Here is a 20,402-nt window from a genome sequence, read left to right on the forward strand (position 1 = left end):
GCCAGGCATTTAACTAGGTGACTGACTGCTTATTATTTAATCAACAATACTCTGAAGTAGATACCAATGGGAACATCTTCAGATGAAAAAGCTATGGCTCAGCGAGTTTGAATGACTTGTCTAAGATCACACAGCTATCAAGTGACAGAACAAATCTAGATTCATGCCTACCGGTGTAAGCATTGTTCCATTAACATCACAGCTGCTTTCCATCTTGAGTAATTTACTTCCACCAAATGTCACATATTAGAAAGGCACTGTTGGCTTCAAAGGCTCTCTGTACAATAAAAGTATGGATCCAAAATTCTTTCATTGGGAGAGGTGTTGGGTTGCCTGTGGGAGGTAGTGCTAGATGCCAGCATATAGCCAATACATTACATCATGTATCATTCTGAGTCTGGGCAATCTCAGGATTAATGTTTAGAAACGTTTTAATAACAAGATTTGCGTTAAACCTTCCAGATCTGGCTTTAGAGTCTGCAACAGCTCTTTAAGGAAGACATGAACCAAGGGCACGTCCAATGTCAATGGCTTTCGTTTCTTTTTTAGTCTACTTGCTTAGGCAGACTTCCCAGCTCAGAAGGAATTAGCATTTTAATTAACAAAACAGTCGGAAAGCCAGTGCAGAGTTTTCAAGCCCTTCATGTCTAGAGAAGAAACAAGAATCCATGACTACATTTGTCATTCACTGAATATACTGTCCCAGTTTCCCTTTGCCTTTCTTTCTTTAAATTTCTCTCTCTTGGGATCTCTGGCCACTCTAACTCTGGTTCTTGCTCTATAAAAGGATCTTTCCCAAGGGTGGCAGTCCACCCTACTAAGAAGGGTGGGTTTGGTTGCTGTTTTGGGTTGAATCACATCCCCAAAAATATATCCAGGTCCTAACCCCGGATACTTAAGAATGTGATCTTATTTGGAAATAAGGTTGTTGCTCATGTAATTAGTTGACATGAAGTCATACTGGAATAAAGTGGGCTCCTAATCCAGTATGGCTGGTGTCTTAAGAAGAGAGTGAGTGGCAGAGGAAGGCTGCCATGTAACCATCAAGACAGAGGTCGGAATGATGAACCGGCAAGCCAAGGATTGCTGGGAACCACCAGAAGCTGGAAGAAGCAAGGAAGGATTCTGTTCTCAAGCCTTTGGGGAGCATGGCCCTGCTGACACCTTGATTTCGAACTTGTAGCTTTGAGAACTGTGAGAGAATAGATTTCTGTTATTCTAAGCCACATACTTTGCAGTGCTAGGAAGCTCATACAGGTGGGCAGTGCATCCTTCATCTTTCAAAGTTTGGTGGAATTGTCCTAAAATTCTGGCACTGATGGGAAGTCATGGCTGTAAGACTAAGGCTGATGAAAGGAACACCTTTGGGGTCTCTTGATCTTAGCCAAGCAAGCCAACGGTCCAGCCAACCACACAAACAGCTTAAGTTGTTTAAATACAGAATTAGAAAGATAATTTGCATTTGGTGACCAAGAGCTTCCTTTATATTAATGACAGCCACTACTAACCGAGCTCTTTCTGGTGCTAGGTACTACACTTTCAAGCATTTTTTCATATTTATGATACCATTTAATTCTTGAAACCCAGGGGATAATTGTTACGATGTCTATTTCACAGACTTGACATGAGGCCCAAGCAGGTGAAGGAACTTAAGTCACACAACTAATAAGTGACAGAGGGAGGATCCATCCCACGCTCTGGGCTCTCTGGATGATAGGGGGAACTTAATTTCTACTTGAAATTTGTTATTTAGATATCATACAAACAATATTATACCAACAAATTAGAGGAAAACAATCCAGGTTTCCCCGCCCTTCACCAGACATCTGAGTGTCTACTGCATGGCAGGCATCATTAGGTTCAGATCCTGGCATGAAGAGAACAGAAACCACCCCTGTCCTCGGGTCACTCGTGCCTCCTTAGCAAACCCACCATTTTCACTAAGGGCTTCTTCATTCTAGACCTTTTCTCTGCATCTGAATGATTTCTACATAATACCATCATGTATTTTTGTATCATGTTCTTTTTTAATAGTACAACCATAATGTTTATGTTGCTGAATAAGATTTATACTTACTATTTAATGGTGGCCTGACAAATAGAATTTGTGGAGTGGATTATCATGATTCACTCAGTTCCTTCATGTTGAGCCTTTTGTTTCTGTTGCTCTTTGGCCATCAGACTCTTGGGAAGCAGCAGGATGCACTGGTGAGCCTTATCGCTCTCTCCCAAGCCTGGCCTTCGGTCCCTGAGTTACTAAGTAGTGGCAGAAGAACCTTCCTTAACTTCTCTTTGCTCTTGTTTTCCCCACATAGAAGGTGGCAGTGGTCATGAGTGTATTCCCAGGATCCCCAAAATAAATAGTAGTTTGGCACCCTCCTGCTTCCGGGTCAGTCACACATCTGTCCCCCCACCCCGGGTGGTCCCAATGCCTGGCGTCAGGCAGTCACGCTGGCCTGAGGCCAGGGGAGGGGAGTGGGTGCCCCCGGGCCCTCCCATGGCTCATGGAGTCCTACTGGGCAAGACTGGAGAAGGTTACTACAGCTCATGTGACGTGACAATGCAGTAAGCTTCTGGAGCACTGTCCTTTGTCATTTGCGGAAATTCTTAGGACATCTGAGCCCACCACTGATGAGCATAAAGCTACAGGAGAATGTGGTGGACATCCAGGAGAGTGAAAAACAGCAATAATAACAGTAACAATGATGACAAAAATATGCCAGTTAACATTTATTATTTATTATGCACTAGGCACTGTGCTAAGCACTTTAATCTTCAAACAACTCTAAGAGCTGGGTACTGTTCATCTCCATCACACAGAGGGGAAGACTGAGGCTCAGCGTGTAAGCGACTGGCCTGCAGATGCACAGCTGATAAGTGGCGGGGCCGGGGGTCCAGGTGAGTGCATCTGACTGCAGAGCTTGAGTTACTTATGGTAACATTGCTTGTCTGAATGCTAGATGACTGGGTGGTCAGTCACTGTTTGCTTCGTTCATTCTTCTGTTTCATCCAGGTCGGCGTGCCTGGGGGATCCCCAGAGCCCGAAGCTGGGTCCATTCAGGGGGGCTCCGGGGCTCCCTGGGGTCATGGCTCCATGCGGTGGTGCTCTCGACACAGGGAGCCTAGGGCTTTCAGAAAGAGTTTTCTGAAGGAGGACGACACGACGTTGTACAGGACAGGGGTCACCGCTGAACTGACATAGAAAAGCGTGTTTGTCACCAGGTAGAAGTAGTGATAGAAACTGTAGAGCGTCCTGGAAGAGAAACCCGGGAGGTGTGTTAGAGGACCTGCACCTCCTCACAGGGTCCACCCCTTTCTTCTAGAGAAAGCATCTCTCCTCCAAAGGGCCAGGTGAGGAAGGTCTGTTTTCTGCTACTGGGAAGCATGGTGTGAATTCGATAAATGGTCCATCAACACCAGCTGCCCTTGGCAGGTGCGCTCCACCCAGCCTCTGAGTCCCCGTTCCCCGTGCGGTTCTCGGTGCCCTGTGCAGTGAAGGGTGCACCTGCTGATTGACAGGGGCTGTTTCCTAGCCCGCTGGGACGCCGGGAGCCTTGTGCTGCTGGGGGTGGTCCAGGAGACGTGGCTTCCCTAAGAAGTGAACGTCTTTCTGAGAAGCCATGTTCCTCGCCACAAGGATTCTCAGCTGTGGGGCGGGCTTTGCATTTGCGTTTGAATGTAAGGGGCGCTAGTGGCCCTCGAGGATGAGGCATCTGTTGACGCAGCCATTTCCTTGGAGACTACATGGATCTCTCTTCTCTTGGATGTTTGCTTTCCACTTAGGATCAGAGGCATAGTGATTTCCCAGAGGAAGACAGCAGATTCTCTTTTCCAGTTGTGTCCCAAAAGGCACACATGGTCTGGTCTCTGTCTAAGGGGCCCTTGTTAGCTCATGGACTCAGGGAGGCTCTGAGGCTTCCTTCCCTCTCCTTGCAACGGCAAGGCCCTCCCCCTGCTCCCCCACCCGAGGGCCTCTCCATCTTGTGGTCAGGATGCCCATAGCCCTGGTCACCACTGAGACTTCTCACTCACATGACCTTATCAGTTCGGTGAAGTTGCTAGAAAACGCCCTGTTCCCCACCCCCAGCTCAGAGCGTTTGAGGGCACAGACTGGGCAGGAACAGCTAGAATGGAGGCCAGAGTTCCCAAAGACCCAAAGACTGGGAATCCCTGTGGAGAGCATAGAAAGTCCCAGGCCCAACCCAGTGGCCCTTTGCCTACATTCTTGGGTCCCTCCGCTGCACCTACCCAGTCCACCCGTCATCGGAAACGTAGCAGTACATGAGCCTGCGGACGTGATACGGCATCCAGCAGAAGACATACACAGCCACAATGGCTCCTGCAGAACAGGTCGGGAGGGACAGAGCGACAGAGAGCAAACGTTCCCACTTATGCCATCTCCAGGGAGGAAGATGCCAAGGTGACCACAGCATTTCCCTGGAATTTGTTCCCAGAATCCAGGGGTTGGGAGGGAACTTCGAGCCTATCTGACATTCTGCTCTGAATCTGAAGCCAAACCTGATGTTACCCTGATGTCTGGGTGAATGCCCACTTTAACCCCCACCTGTACACCAACATGCTTCTAGAAACTTCTAAAACCTCTCTAACCTCCTTCTGACCACCAGAATATACTCTAAAAACCAGGGCTAGATGTTCCCACCTGATTGGTGTCTAATGGCAGAGACGGCTGAACTTAAATGTCCTTCTGCCTCATGAAGCCTCTTCTGTTCCTTTTCCTGATTGACTGATGGTCCACAATCCATCTGGCTCTCAAGTCATAAGCCAGATAGTCTGTTGATTTTTCCATCACTCCCAGATCCAATCTATTAAAAAGCTCTTCCTTAGCATCCCTTGATTCCTCCCTCCTCACCTCTACTGCCCCACCCTAGGGGCTCATATCTCCCGTCCACTGGACTGTGACAGCACTTTCCGAATTGGCCCCTTTGTCCCTACCCTTATACCCCTCCCATTCCCTCCCCCACACCTGCCCTGCCTGGCAAATCCATTCTGTAATCCTGTGTGGCCTCTGGACCAGGGCATCAACATCGACTGGGAACTTGGTAGAAATGCAGAGTCTCGGGCCCACCCAGAGCTACTGAATCAGAATCTCTGGATTGGGGCCCTGTAGCCTGTGTTTTACAACTCTCCACACTGTTCTCACGCACACAGAAGCGGAGAAGCATAGCCTACACTCCAGAGACTGATGAGAGTAAAACCTATCTCCAAAGCAAATCTCCCTGCATTCTTGGGCGTTGACTCTCTATGCTGCCCGTTTTCTGTAGAGGAAAGTCCACGCACGTCATGGGCTGCCTCTGTTCTTGTCACATCACATGACATTTAGCTCTTGCATTGCCGTCCTATGGACGACACTGGGGGCATTGATGAGAGCAGACCCTGATCTCTTACTCAATCTTCCTAGACCTTAGTGAGTGCCTGCATTACAGTAGGTGTTTGGAGAGACCTGTTTTCCTGTGCCTCTTAATGTTTCCCCTACAAGGCCAAGTTGACCTAGATACTTAGAAAAACCAACCAACAATCAATGTTGTATCAGAGAGAGCAGGGAGTTGGTGGGGAACTGGGCTGGGGACCCAGCGGGTCTGAGTCTTCCAGTCCTGGGCAGCAGTTCCCTAACCATAGCTGCTCCTTGTATCCATCCATAGGCTGGACTCCCTGAAAAGTAACCGGGTATCTGCTTGTCTTTATGCATTACTCCCTGGAGCAGGTGGGGGTTTCATGTACAGAATTCCCATTCTAGCCTTTAATCATACCACCAAACCCTGTGGTCATACAATTCCCCTGGGGCATAGAGAAAAAAATGAGGCCTGGAGAGAGGTAGTAACGCGCTCAGGGTCACTTGGCCAGGGGCTAGGGGAGGCATCCTCGGAGCCCCAACTCTTCCACTCAGGGCAGTGTTACTGAGTACTTAACTGAGAACCTGGACGCTGTGCTGGAGACGGCGGAGCCGGCAGGAGTCCTTGTGTCTCACCAGGCTGGCCTGGCCCCCCAGGGGGGGTGTCCTCCTCTCCTCACTCGTTAGCTCCACGTGGCTGGGGGTGGGGCTGCCCGGGGCAGAAGTGGATGGCACCTGGGAGCAGAGGGCCACCAGGTGGCTCACAGTGACCCCGTTCAGGAAGGCAGTTAATGCCAAGGGGAGCACGAAGGATACCAGCACATTCACCTGTAAAGGTAATTCCATGGCTTATGGTGGTGGCACCAAGGCTCTGTGATGCTCTGGTCGTCAGGCTGTGCCCAGGGCCCAGGCATCTGCAGCAGCAGGAGGGGGGAGGGCGACAGCAGGGCTACAAGATAAGGTTGGGAAGCTTCCAGAAAGATGGAAAAGAGCAATAAAAATAGGAGAGACAACAAGAACATTCGGGATTAGTTGAGGGCACTCATCGTCTACGTAATAGTGGGTTCTAGAAAGCAAAGAGAGAAAACAGAGGGGAGGAAATAGTTTTTCAAAATAAACCACATTGAAGAAAGTTTTTCTAAGAGAGAGATATAAGCTTCCAGATTGAACGGCTGCTTGGGGGCCCAGAGCGATGGATGAAAATAAGCCCACATCGAGGCCCGTTCTTAGGACTTTTAGCATGCTGTGAGTAAAGAAAACCTTGAAAACTTCCAGAGGGATAAGACAGGGCACATACAAAGGATGGGAACCAGAATGGCACTGGACTTCTGTAAGGCAATGGTGGGAGCTGGAAAGCCGTGGAGTGATGCTTTACAACTTGTGAGGAATTCTGTGCCCGGCCATCTTATGTTCCATAATCTGGAACATTTGCAGACATGCAAAATTGCACTTTTTTTTTTTTAACCTTCTGTGGAACTTTTCTCAGGTCACAGGAGGTTACAGGAGAATATATTCCATCAAGATAAGGTTGTAAAGCAATGAAGAGGGAGACCCAGGATCCAAAAATAGCGTATGTGGCAGACGAGCAGAGTGATGGGAGATGCTGCTGCACATCCAGTTAGATTGGAGCAGGAGAGGGGGCTCCAGGGGCGACTGGAGGATGCAACTGACTGTTGACTGGATGGGTCTGGACATACTGAAATAGTATTTATGCTTCTAGTAGAGGAGTAAAACATGCCTGAGAAATAGATCACAGGAAACTAAGCCAATTGAAAAAAAAGACCATTATTGATGGCAAGGAAGCAAAGGTAACATTGGAAAGGAAATATAATAAAATATATGACATGGTTCATCTGTGAAGAACGTTTAGCATAGTTGCAGTACGTAAGTACTGAGCGTAAGACGAACCTTATTTTTTTTTTTTTTAGGATTCTTTCTTTTTTCTTTTTTTTTTTTTAAGATGAACCTTATTATTATTGCACTGGAGGAGCCGTGAGAAGTGTGTGTGGATGCGGGACGAGGAGGGTAGGGATGCAGTGCAAGAGAGCAGAATGCTCTTTTTCTCCAGTTAGAAGACACTGCATGAAGTGTAAAAACTGCAAAATCAAGCAGGTAGGTTCTTTAGAAATATGTAGGCAAAGAGCAGCAAAAGCTAAGGGTGGATGGTAGGTGCCCCTCAACAAGAGAATATAAATCAAAGTGGGAAAGGGCGGTAAGGGAACAGCGTTTTATGTTACAAGCCTTGTGACGTAATTATTGGTTGATACTTTTTGACTTTTGAAAAACAACCTTATTATATAATACCTTGTTTTTTAAATGTTTAATTTTTAAAATTCTAGGTATATGGGGCGCCTGGGTGGCTCAGTCGGTTGAACGTCCGATTCTTGGTTTCAGCTTAGGTCATGATCTTGGGGTCGTGGGATTGGGTCCCATGTCAGGCTCTGCACTGAGTGCAGAGTCTGCTTGAGATTCTTCCCCCTCTGCTCCTCCCTGTGCTCATGCTCTCTCTCTCAAATAAACAAATAAATAAAATCTTAAAAAATATTCAAAATCTATGTGTTATAAGGTTTTTCCTTATTGGTTCTGTGTGAACATTTTGTTTTAAACTGAACATTTTAAGTTTTTGTTTTTTTAAAGGATTATTTATTTGTGGGGGGAGCAGGGGTAGGGGCAGAGGGAGAGAGAGAGAGAGAGAGAATCCTCAAGCAGATTTTGTGCTGAGTATAGGACCCCACACGAGGCTTGATCCCAGGACCCCAGGATCACAACCTGAGCCAAAATCGAGAGTCCAACCCTTAATCGACTGAGCCACCCAGGTGCCCCTAAACTGAACATTTTATTCTTTTACTTTTTTTCTGTTTTTTTTTAAAAGATTATTTATTTATTCATTTGAGACACAGAGGTACAGAGAGAGAGAGAGAGAGAGAGAGAGATCATGAGCAGGGGGAGAGGCAGAGGGAGAGGGAGAAGCAGGCTCCCCACTGAGCAAGGAGCCCAGTGCGGGGCTTGATCCCAGGACTCTGGGATCATGACCTGAGCCAAAGGCAGACACTTAACCATCTGAGCTACCCAGGTGCCCCTTTCTGTTGTTTTTTTTTTTTTTTAAAGATTTTATTTATTTATTTGAGAGAGAGAGAGAGTGAGCGAGCCAGAGAGAAGGAGCAGGGGAGAGGGAGGGAGAAGCAGACTCCCCACTGAGCAGGGAGCCTGATGCAGGGCTCAATCCCAGGACTCTGGGATCATGACCTGAGCTGAAGGCAGATGCTTCTCTGAACCACCCAGACACCCCTAAACTGAACATTTTAATAACATTTTAAAATCAGTACAAAATATCTGGGTTGGGTGCTGTACCTTTTTAAGGAGTTATCACTCAATGCTTTTTTCTTAACGCATGCTCACAAATCAGCAGCATCAAGAGAAAAATAGAACACTAAACGACAGTCATTTTAGTTTGTTGCAGAGCCAAGCAGGGTTTTATCAGCAACAACATACTTATTAACAAATTGTAACTTTGATACCCATCAAGACAGACATCTAAGGTAAAAATATATTCATCAGTTAGTAATTAATCTTTGGGAGCTTTGAAATACTAGACAATTTTTTGTACTTTCAAAAACTATGAGCAATTTTTTTGTGGTCAAAAAGCACTGATAAATATGGACAGCGAGCGATAAGACACTAAAAAGGAAGGTGGACCGAAATAATCCTAATTTGAGTTTGGTTATTTTGTTGTGTTAACATAGACTGTATGTCTCAAGTTAAATATTTTTTAATATACCATTTGTCGAATAATGCTGTTACCGTGAAGGAATTCACTACGCATAATGTCAAAAGCTTGCCCCTGGCACATTTCACGGTTTCTATTGCATTGGTCAGTTTGCACCACATAATGTAAACTATGCAAGCAGTGTATTCACAGCACAGACCTTGCTTGGCTCTCTCCCTGCCCTAAGTCCAACTCCAAAATAGGTGCAGCCTGGAAGCTACCACCCTAGTCTGTGAAAACTGGTGGACCTTGGCCACCACGCCTTTTGAGCATGTGGTTCCTGGTTCATTGCCACGGCCATACCAGGGTGCAGAAGGGAGCTACACAGTCAGACCTAAGGCAGGAGCTCCAGTGCTCTGACTATTCAGCTAGATCATTCTGCTGCAACTCAGAATCTGCATGGAGGCTGCTGGGACTCGATGGGTGCTCTAGATACGTGGCTCTGTGGCTGTGATGTGCTGGGGCCGGCATGGCGGAAGGCAACGTGCGGACTGGACCGATGGGGTCTCAGGGCATGATTAGTCCACCTGACGTGGTAGGAGCGCCCACTATTGTCAATGGGGCCCCTCCTTCTGACTGCGGTCTAGAGTCCCTGCATGCCCAGTTTCATTAGTGTCATTGCTGTTCTGCTTGCTGGTGTGTTTCTGCTTTTGTTTTTGTCTTCTTTATCATCAGGTCCAAATTTGGGTAAGGAATGTGACAACCCACAAACATGTCTGATATAGGAAGTGGATTTTTAAAAATTAGCGATCCTACCTTGTTGCTTCTGAGTAATTCTCCATAGTGACCATAGTAAGCAACTTCTGAAGCCAAGTGGAATGTTTCCTAATCAGGTGTAACTTTATATTTTTCCAAATTCTTGTTAAGGCTACAATTAATATATGTATTTCTTCTGAAATCATTAATATTGAATATTCAGGCTTTGCTTTTATATCTCCACAAAATCCCATTAAACTGGATATCTCTGCAGTGAGGCTGAATGAAGATGGTTAGTTTTGATGATAAAGAAGTAAAAGGCTGGAGTGGATTATGAAATCTATATTTTTACAGCACCCCTCCCCCACAATTCTTATGCCCAGTGACGTTTGGTCATCACTCTTGCACCACTGGGAAGAGCGCAGACTTTCAGAATTAGTTTGGAATTCAAATCTGGACTTCTCTTAATGCCTCATCTTTGCCAGGCCTCTCCGCAAGTCCTCTGTAAAATGGGGCAGTGAGACCCAACTTTTCGGAGTCGGGGGCGGTCGCGAGTATTAGAAGTGAAAACACCGGCCCTTTAGCAACCCCCCCCCCCCGCCCCCTTACCTGAATGAAGACCCGGAGCGTGGCGCGGCTCACCAGCACGGTGCACACTCGCGAGGCGGGCTCCGGCTCCCCGTCAGCCGTCTCCAGCTCGTACTTCTGCCCCATGATAATTGCCATGGGCAGGGCGAGGCCGAGCGAGGCGGCCCAGACGAGCGACAGCAGGCGGCGGGTCCGGCGCGGCGACAGCAGGCGGCGGGCGCGCAGGGGCTGGCACACGGCCAGGCAGCGCTCGGCGCTCAGGCTGGCCACGCTGAGCACCGTGGTGTAGGCGCACAGCTCGCGCACGAAGTAGTAAGCGCGGCAGCCCAGGTCGCCGAACGCCCAGGGGTAGTGGAACCACACGAAGTTGTAGAGCTCCACGGGGACGCTGACCAGCAGCAGCAGCAGCCCGGAGAGAGCCAGGCTGAGCACGTGGTAGCGCAGGCGCCCCGGGGGCCCGGCGCGCCCCTTCAGCACCACGTGCGCGGACAGCGCATTGCCCGCCGTGCCCAGCGCGAAGATGAGCGCGTAGAGAGCGGTGAACAGCACCTTGGCCCAGAGGCGCGTGTCCACGCCCAGCCGGGCGTCCAGGCTCAGCGCGGGGCTCGGGCTGGGCCTCGGGGGCTGCGGGTTGCTGCTCTCCATCCCGCTCCCGCGGCCGGCGCTCCCTCCCTCTCACTGCGCGGAGACCGGGCGAGCTGCCCAGAGAGGAGAGCGAGCGCCTCCTCCTCCTCGCCGGGAACCTCCAGGGTGGGAGGACCCGCCCCCCCGCCCCCCCCCAGCCTACCCCCCCAGCGGTGCCCCTGAGCAAACGCCGGGCGGGATGGGACAGCGACTGTGAGCCTGTTGGCTGCGTTTACATTTCTCCGTTCAGTTCAACCCACAGAAGCGCTGGGTGCTGGATGGAAGGTGATACAGGGGCGTTGGGCCTGACTTACCAGCTGTGTGAACTTGGGCAAGTTTTTTAACCTCTCAACCCACTTCTGCATTTAAAAACTATTGTCTACGTTGCAGAATCTCCATGAAGATTAAATGAGCCAAGCTGTGAGAAAGCTCCAAGCCTTCAGCATAAATAGGCAACCCGTGGGTACCAGGCACCTGGCCCGCTTGCACGGTGCTGCTGTGTGCATGTGGTCCCAGAAACAGCTGGTCAAGGACTTGCCAGAACGTTGGCACTTTGCTGTTACTCTGCTTGCTAAAGGGCTGTTTGAACACCACACTAACATCCTCCAGGGATTCCTTTGTCACTGGTAGATGCATCCTCAGGGTATCAGGCTTTCCAGGCTTTTAGGATGTCATTCCCATGGAGCAGGGTGAGGAAGTGAAAAGAGTGTGTTAACATGCTTTAAAACCTTTCATTGGTCTCTTTCCTTAACGCTTGTAAATGCCAGAACTTTAGAGTTAAAAGGCCCTTGATTATCTTGCACTTAGAACCCCTGATCCTTACTAGAGCCAAACACAGGTCTCCTGATTTTTTGTCTTTGGCAAAGTTGCTATGCCCCACTGGTAGTTTAATCTTCCATCCAGATATATAACCTTACAGTCACATTGTGGGCTAAGGATGCAACAAGTGGATTTTTGGGGGACACGATTCAGTCCACAACAAGGATTCCATACATGAGTTTTAGACAAATTTTCTTTGAAGCAAAAATCCTATATTAATAAATTTTTAACTCTTTACTGGGTTTCGTGTAGCTCGGTAAGCCCTGTCGGATCTGGAAAAACAAGTTGCTGCTTCCCTTTGGAAGACTTCTCCAAGTACTCAGTCTCCCAAGGTCTAGACTGGAACGGTGGAGAGGACAGGGGGCTTGGGATCAGGAGAGGTGGATAGGAGCCTCGGCTCTGCCATTCACCAGCTGTATGTCTCTGGTGAGCCATCAGCCTCTTACTTTAGTGTGTTAGAGCACTGAGCAGATAGGAGTCTTCAGGACTCGAGGCCCTGGGCTGTCACTATGGGAGTTCAACCTTAACTCCTACATGGTAGGAAAGTTCAAAGACAAAGGGAGTATTTCCTGGTTTTTCACTTGTGGCCCTTGTGGGAGTGTCCAAGAGGTGAAGGAGGTATTGTTGTCTTTTTAGGACAGCTCTCGGTAAGCATCCTCTGTCATGTAAGAGGAAAGTTTCCTCCGTGGCTTCGATGGATGAGCCTCTCCAGCCTGGTCAGAGGCAGCCTGCAAAATGCAGTTACTGTGGAAGTGAGGAAGAATCAGCCCCATTGACTCACCCCGTGGGTTCCCCCCGTGACCATGTCAGAGGGCTCACAAGTTCTCTCTTCACCTAGGGGACCACAGCAGAGTGACCAACGTGCCTTCTGTTTGTAAATCTCATTTGCGGTCCTTCTAAGCTGAAAGTCTACTCAGAGAGTGTATCCACTCTCTGGATGCTCTGGGCCTATAGCTTGCTTCTTCCATCCCCATATGAACCTAATTTTGCCTTAGAATAAAAACAGAACATCACTTGCGTTAAGACTGGTTTCAGTCTATATTGGAAGACTGAGCTCTGATATCCTCCCCGGTCAATGTTAGCATCAAAATCTTGGCTCTCCCGTTGAACCACATGCCAGGCTAAATGAGTCCACCTCTAATTACGCCGCATATAACTCAGAACCACTCAGTGCTAGAGGGATCCCCAGTGTGGGCAGCTGTAGAAGTACAGCAGTTCGGAGTCCAGGGATGCCGGAGATGGAGAGATGCTGTTTTGGGCTGTTGGGTCAATCATGTAAAGTATTAATGAGGCATCCTGGCCAGGGCCAGGGGGTCTCTGAGGCCAGGACCCTTTGCTCGCTTTGTGTGCCCGGATTCCTGACCTTCTTGCCTGTTATGTGCAAGATATAATCAAAAGGGCGGCTGCTATGGACTGCTTTGTGTCTCCCTTCCTCAACTCGTATGCTGAAGCCTACGCCCTAGTGTGGCTGTATTAGGAGTAAGGAAGTAATTAGGATTAAATGAGGTCAGAAGGGTGGGGCCCTGATCCCATAGGATTAGTGTCCTTACAAGTGGAGGTACCAGAGAGCTCCCTTTCTCTCTGCTGTCTGAGGACATGGCGCGAAGGAAACTGCCTGTCAGGAAGAGAGTTCTCAGCAGGGGCCAAATCAGCTGGCGCCCTAATCTTGGACTTCCAGCCTCCAAAACTGTGAGCAACTGAATTTCTATTGTTGGAGCCTCCCAGTTCGTGGTACTTTGTTGCACTAACACAGCTCCCAGTCCCTATGCAGCTTTGGATCCTGGTGCCAACCGATGACCTGGAGAGATTATTTGCTACTTGAACCTTGAAAAAAAGAGTTAATGCCTGTTTCCTTCACTCCAGGATTGAGTTATGGTAGGAATTTCTGACTCAGATAAACAGAGTTTACCTTCACGGCAACCACAGGGTGTATGTGTGCGTGCACACACGCGTGTGTGTGTGTGAGAGAGAGAGAGAGAGATAGGCAGGCATGTGCACGCACACACACACATCTTCCCTTCATTATGCATTGCCATATCTGTTCTTTATTCTTCTCCGCTCTGCCCAGGGTTCTCTGGCTTCCACGTGGGTTCAGCTCGTGGTGGACAATGAGAAAGTGGGAGGAGAGAGTTGAAGGTTTTGTTCCTTTCACTTCCTCCCTGCTGGATTACCATGGATTGGCCCCAACCCTTGGCACCCTCCACCAAAGCCCCTGCAGGGGTCTCCTCCAGCTACTTCGTGAACTAGGCTTCGATGTCTGCTGTCATAAATGACAGTAAACTGGGTGGCTGCAGACAATGCCAAGTAAGTACCTTACAGTTCAGTAGGTCAGAGGTACAGGTCTGGCAGGGCTACCACCAAGGTGTTGGCAGGGTAGGGTGTGTTCCTTCCGGAAGCCCTAGCAGAGAACCTGTGTCCTTGCCTTCCGGTTGCTGCAGGCTGCCAGTGTCACTGCCTTGTGGTCTCCTCCTTCTCCAAGTCAGATCGCTCCCTTGCTGCCATTTCTGCTTCTCTCCTGCCTCCTCCTCCTTCTTTCAAAGACCCTGTGATTTTATTGGGCCCACCTGATACACACAGCAAGGATAGAGACTGCGGTGACAGGCAGTGGTGATGGGCATGTTCCAAGCTTTGCAGCGGCAAAGCAGGAGGAGGGTTCGGGGGACTAGTCAGGTGATTGTTTGGAGGTAATCCAGAACAGTCTCCCCATTTTAAGCCCAGCCAACCAGCAACCTTAATTCCATTGCAGTCTTAATTTCCCTTTGCCGTGTAATGTGACCTCCAGGATGTGACATGGACACAGGTTCTGGGGATTAGGATGTGGACACCTTTGGGGGCTGATGCCCTGTCCCCTACACCTGGGCTCAGGCCACTGCCCCCTCTTCTTTCCCCCAGCCCAGGCTGGCCTCGGCCCCTCCTCTGGCTGATGCTGGTCTTGTCACAGCCCCCTGGCAGTCTTCCTCAACTCTGCCCATATCCTGTCAAAGGTTTCTTTAATAGGTTTCCGTAAGGACTCATCTCAGGTGTCCCATCTGTTTTCTCCTGGGACCTTGACGGATCTAGTGTGTACATGACAAAGGACTTTTCTCCAAAATACACACAGAACTCTTCAAGCTCAACTATAAGAAAACCAAGAACTCGATTAAAAAATGAGCCAAAGACCTTCGCAGACACCTCAACAAAGAAGACACACAGGTGACAAGTAAACATATAAAAAGATGCTCCACATCATAAGGCACCAGGGAGATGCAAATTAAAACAACCACGAGGTACCATTCTGCACCTATCAGAATGGAGAAAATCTGGACTACTGACAATGCCCAATGCTGGCGAGGATGCGGAGCGGCAGGAACGCTCACTCACCGCTGGTGGGAGCGCAGAACGGTGCAGCCACTTTGGAAGACAGTTTGGAGGTTTCTTACAAAACTAAACATGCCCTTCCCAGACAATCCAGAAATTGTGCTCCTTGGCCTTTACCCGAAGGAGCTGGAAACTTATGCCCACACACAAACCGTATGTGCGGACAGATGTTTGAAGAAGCTGCATTCATAATTGCTAAAACCTGGAAGCAACCCAGATATTCTTCCGTAGGTAAATGGATGAACCAGCTGTGGTCCATCCAGATGATGGAGTAACAGCTCTAAAAAGACATGAGCTATCAGACCAAGAAAGGACACGGAGGGCAGGAGGGGTGAATAGGTGGGGCGCAGAGGATTTTTAGAGCAGTGAAACACTTGTCTGATACTAAAAAGGTAGTACATGTTTGTCGAAACCATAGACCATACCACACCAGTAATGAACCCTAATGTCAACCGTGGACTTCGAGTGATGTTGATGTCAGTGCAACAGTTCCATCATTGGTAAGAACTGTACTACTCAGGTGCCAGGATGATGGTAGTGGGGAAAGTGTGCATATATGGGAACACAGTATATGAGAACTCTCTATACTTTTAGATCAAATTTGCAGATCAACCTAAACTACTCTAGAAAAATTAAGTTTATTAAAGAAAAAAAAACCCTACCTGACGTGACCTTTTTTCCTGTTCTGTGTCCTTGCCACTGTGTGAAGGACTGTTGAAGCCAAAGAGGAGTAAGACCCGTCGAGGGGTCCCCACAGTAGTCGGGATGATGCGACACAGACTCACAGGTAAGTCACCTCCCTGGCACGCTCTATGTGTTGGATGAGGAGGACTCTCTCCACTTCTTCCTGGCCAGGGGAGCCTCCCTGAGCCTGTCTCCTCTTCTGGGAAAAAGCAAACCTTGATGATTAGAGATGGCATGTGTGAGCAAACACTAGGCACCTGGAAAGGGCTCAGAAATGTCCGTTTTGACCTCATGCTTTCCCTCAAACATCAAAGGATGGAAGACTCATTATGGGGTGGACAGATCCGGGAAGGCTCCATGGAGGAAGGAGGTCTGACATGAGCCCAGAAAGTGGACAAATTTGAAAAGAAAGAGAGGAGGGGAAGGGCATTCCAAGAAGAGGTCAGAGCATGAGCTAAGGGAAAATGGGAATGGAAAAATCCAGTGTTCTTGGGGAGTTAGCGGGTGCCTCGCAGACTCTGGCCTGGCAGCCGGGGGATTCTTCATAGCTGCGGGGCACACGGCCGGGGAGGTGTCTCAGGGGAAATTCAGCGTGGTCCTGGCCACGGCCACTTGGGGCACTGATGGAGTCTCAGGAGCTGTAGGGCAGGAAATGATGGAGAGTCAACAGCTGACGGAAGCCCCTAATAAACACAGGCTCAGTTTCTTCTTCTGTAAAATGGAGCTATTAATGCCTACCTCAACGTTATTTGAGGATTAATAGTTGCTACTTTTTTTTGAGAGTCTAACCCACGCTAGGTAGGCATTGTGTCAAGGACTCTCCGTACATGGCCTCAAGTGTCCCCACAAGCACCCGAGGAAGGAGAGACTTTATTTTTATTCCTGTGTTTCCCAGATAAGGAGACAAAGGCTCTTAGAGGCTGAGGGAATTGCCTTGAGTCAGAACTGCTGCTAAGGGAAGGGTCAGAGCCAGAGCCCAGGTCTGTGTGACTCAGGTTGTGAGGTCTGCGTGTCACCTGTGGCTCCTGGGCGTCCCATCAGTGCTCACGTCCCCACTTCCAGGCAGACCGGCCAAACCAGGGCTGGCCAGCAGCCAGGGCATGAGCCTGCCTGGGCTCGGAGCTCTGAGGACCCCGCTCTGGCTCGTCCCTCCGGGAGCGTCCACAGGGCTGCGTCCTCCGAATCGAGCCGTGACATCGGCCTGCCGTGTTCAGAGTAACTTCTAGCCTGTGCAGGCCCGTACCTCCGCCAGGTTTCTGGCTAAACGCTGAACACGACCAGGTATAATGACTCCCAATCTTATCACTCATTGGTCATGAGGTTCTTAAAATATCTTGACAGGATGAATTAAAAATAGTAAGAGTGGTGGTGACCCAGCTCAGTAAAAGTGTTTTAAAGTGTGATTCTCTCCCTTATAGTAAATGACACTCAGGGTGTTCAGACTATGGGCGGTGGCAGGGGTGGGGGCGGGGGTGGGCACCCGGCTCTGAGGCTGTGCACATTGGTCCCTTGCTAGCACTCTCTGTGCTTCTCTGGGTGAGCAGGGCCAGGGGCACCAGGGTGGCCAGGACTGTGGTGACCTGGAGGCCTGGGATTGAGTCCCTCCCTGCTCCTCCCCGGATGCAGCACCCGGGGAAGCCACTGCCCCCAGAACCTGTAAAGGGAGGGGCACTTTCACCCCTCGCATTAGATAGGACACACCTTTCCGTTGTTCTAAACTTCACTCGCCCTACCAGCCCAGGGGGGCTCGGGCTCTGGGTCAGGTCCTCTCTGGAGGGAAGGAGAAAGAGCTGTGAAGAGTGAAGCCAGAGAAGGCTTGGCCTGGGAGGAGTTGCAGAAGTGGGGTTGAAAGACATCAGGAGGTGGCTGGCCTTAGTGTCAGGGTCCCCTGTCCCCTGTTGCAGGGACATGAGGAGGAGCAGAGCATGGAGGGCGAGGTCCTCTCTCGTAAGAGTTGAGTCAGGGAGCCTGACTTGTCACTATTCTAAAGCCCCTTCCTTTGCCCTGCTGTGCTCTCAGGGGGCCACCCTCTCCCTCTGGGTGGGATCTCGAGGTGCTTGTCAAACCAGGTCAAAGCCCCTGCACCTGCCCCTGCAGCATGCCCTCCGCCCCCAGCCTTGCCCAGGAGCTGCCCCCATTTTACGCCCGCCCTCGCACCCTGCTGCAGGTCCCTCCAAGCCCGGGGCTCCCGTGAGCCCAGCCCATCAGCACGGATGCAGGGCTCCTGGTAGGATTAGAGCTACACTTCCAGCACCGTGTTTGAAGTCAGGCTGGCTCTGCTCTGCCACTGCCCACTTTGTGACCCAAGGCCGTTCTTCAAGCTCCCATGTTGCGTCTGTAGCCCTATAGCGTGGCTGTGTACAATATATACCAGAATGCGGTTGGAGTACTTAGCTTGGGGGGGGGGGGGCGGGGGAAGGTATTCGAAACAGGTGAACTGTCGCCGTGACTGATGCTGCTGCGTGTGATGGAGGGGACAGCGGTGGCCTCTGGGGGAGGGTTCCAGAAACCCAGGCTTCCTGACTCCCCGAGGTGTGCCCAGGCAACTCACAGGAACGGGATTGGAGGAACAGAGAGAAAGGATCCCCGGGGCGGGGGTGGGATCCGGTGGTGGAGGGGAACGTGAACACTCTGCTCCCTGCACTGCGGGTAGCACGGGAGGCGGTCTCTCCAGCACCTGCTGCCCTCAGCCCCCCACATCGGCCCCTTAGAGCTGTGTGCCCTGGGGGGACTTAGTCCATCTCACTGACCGGAGCTGGGGTCAGGGCTCCCGCCCCTATTCCAGCGAGCTCACACAGACTGGCGTGTGTGGGGAATCTCTGCATCCTTCAGGAAACAGGAGGTGTCTCGGGTTGTTTGCTAGCCAGTCCCCAGGTGGGAGAGGATTTGCAATTCAACACTCTGCTCTTTTCCTGAGCCTTGTGACTTGGCCAGGCTCCTGGCTGTAAAGGGAAGCCGTCTGCTCTGGGCTCCCTCCGCCCCCCCCGCCCCCCCCCCAGCCTCCCAGCTCTGGAGGGGGTGAAATCAGCCGCGTTGGGTCACTGATCTCTGGAGCTGGGCAAGGAGACAGCCAGCATCCTGCGGGCCGGGCCATGGAGGAGCAGGACCATGGCGGGTCTACCTGGGAGCCCCCGCAGGGCAAGAGCTCCCCGGATTCACCTTGGTCGTGGGTAAGGGCCAGGGCTTGGCCGGTTTTGCACTGCGCCCCCCCCCCACTGGGAGCGCTGGTGGGGCCGCGGGGGACGGGCTGTGCCCAGAGGCACTCACTTAGGATTGAGGCAGTCACATTTCTCCAAATAAGAGGTGGGACCAGCTGCTCCCCAGGGGCTCCTATGACGTGGAGACGGCATTTATAGAGGAGGTTTTAGAATTTACTCAAGAATTTAAAGGCTTTTTTTCTGTGCCTTGGATGGAAAATGAACAGTGATTGTTTTGATCATCAAGACAGGGGCGCAGGGTGTTTTGCGGGCTTCCTGCCCGCCAAGCAGAGAGCTGGGCACTCATGCTGCCTTCCGTGTGCGTGCGGGTGAGGAGGAGAGGCCCCGAGTGTTGAAGTGACCTGCCCTCGTGCCGTCATGTAGCCATGGTGTCCCAGAGGCTGTGATGTGTGTGCTGTAGGCCCCCACCAACCTCCAAAGCCAGAGGTAGTACTGTCCTGCCCTTTTGGAGCTCGCCCTAGATGCCAGGGCTTCGGTTCAGAAGTAGTTATTTTCAGTTTAAGCCCCAAAGCAGTAGAGGGTGATCAGATAACCCCAAGTAGAAGTGGGCACTGGGCTGTGGCTTTGGTGAGAATTCATGACTTGCTGTTTCTTCCAGAGGCCGGGGGGTTTGGTTGCCGTGAAGATAATGTGTGAACACCACCCCCACCCCGAATGGTATCTGGGACGCCCATGACTCTTTGCTTCTTGTCTTTAGCTGCACAAGGCTGGGGTTGTGCTGGAAGTTTCTGCGTGACTTGGAAGCAGAGAGAACTGGGGCTTTTTGCCTCTGAGGGAAATAGAGTGAGGGGTGTGGCATGCACAAGGCTGTGGGCTCCCCAAAGCACCTGTCGCTTCAGTCACGTGCATCCTCAGGGTGGTTCCTTCCCCTCCAGGGGCAACAGGCCCTGTTGGGAAGTTGCTGTGGGTGATCAGCCTGAAATGCAGTGGTTGCTGGACCGAGAAGGGGGGCCCGGGGTTCTGCTCCCACCTTGGCCACCATTTGCCGCTGGCCCCTTGGGCGAATATTTTCTATCCAAGAGTGGACAGATGCTGGCAGAAGAGTTCCCCGAGGCTGATCACTGACCCTCTCTCAAGAGGCATGCTGAGGACAGGAATGGGACCACCCCCAAGGAGTGTGGTGTGGACCAACAGCACCCACACTCTGATTAGCTAGACTGGTTCTGTGGGTAGTTGGGGAGCAAGATGGCCGGGTCTTGTTTCCATTCCTGGAATGGCTCTCTCACCCAGAGCAGCCCCGTCTTCTGCGAGGCACGAGGGCAGCGCTGCTCCCCCATAGTGCTCGCCCACATCCATGATG

General features: G+C 50.6%; 1 protein-coding gene across 1 annotated transcript; it reads right to left on the reverse strand.

Annotated features, from left to right (window-relative positions):
- Nucleotides 1-2,851: 2,851 nt before the first annotated feature.
- NTSR2 (neurotensin receptor 2) lies at nt 2,852-11,045 on the reverse strand. The gene is made up of 4 exons (XM_035000440.1): nt 10,422-11,045; nt 5,929-6,178; nt 4,249-4,339; nt 2,852-3,253 (listed from the first exon to the last, which is right to left on the reverse strand). The coding sequence occupies exons 1-4, from the start codon at nt 11,043-11,045 to the stop codon at nt 3,085-3,087; spliced, it is 1,134 nt and encodes a 377-aa protein (XP_034856331.1). The 3' UTR covers nt 2,852-3,084.
- Nucleotides 11,046-20,402: the final 9,357 nt, after the last annotated feature.

The sequence above is a fragment of the Mirounga leonina genome, unplaced genomic scaffold (assembly GCF_011800145.1).
Source record: "Mirounga leonina isolate KUSES-001 unplaced genomic scaffold, KU_Mleo_1.0 Mir_125, whole genome shotgun sequence".
In the NCBI taxonomy this organism is placed as follows: domain Eukaryota; kingdom Metazoa; phylum Chordata; class Mammalia; order Carnivora; family Phocidae; genus Mirounga; species Mirounga leonina.

What these genes read in the sequence shown, in the direction of transcription:
- NTSR2 (XM_035000440.1), bottom strand. Translation starts at nt 11,045, where the DNA reads ATGGAGAGCAGCAACCCGCAGCCCCCGAGGCCCAGCCCGAGCCCCGCG. An exon ending in CGCTCCGGGTCTTCATTCAG is followed by an intron (nt 6,179 to 10,421) that starts GTAAGGGGGCGG and finishes TTACCTTTACAG; the next exon opens with GTGAATGTGCTGGTATCCTT. An exon ending in TCCGATGACGGGTGGACTGG is followed by an intron (nt 3,254 to 4,248) that starts GTAGGTGCAGCG and finishes TTTCTCTTCCAG; the next exon opens with GACGCTCTACAGTTTCTATC.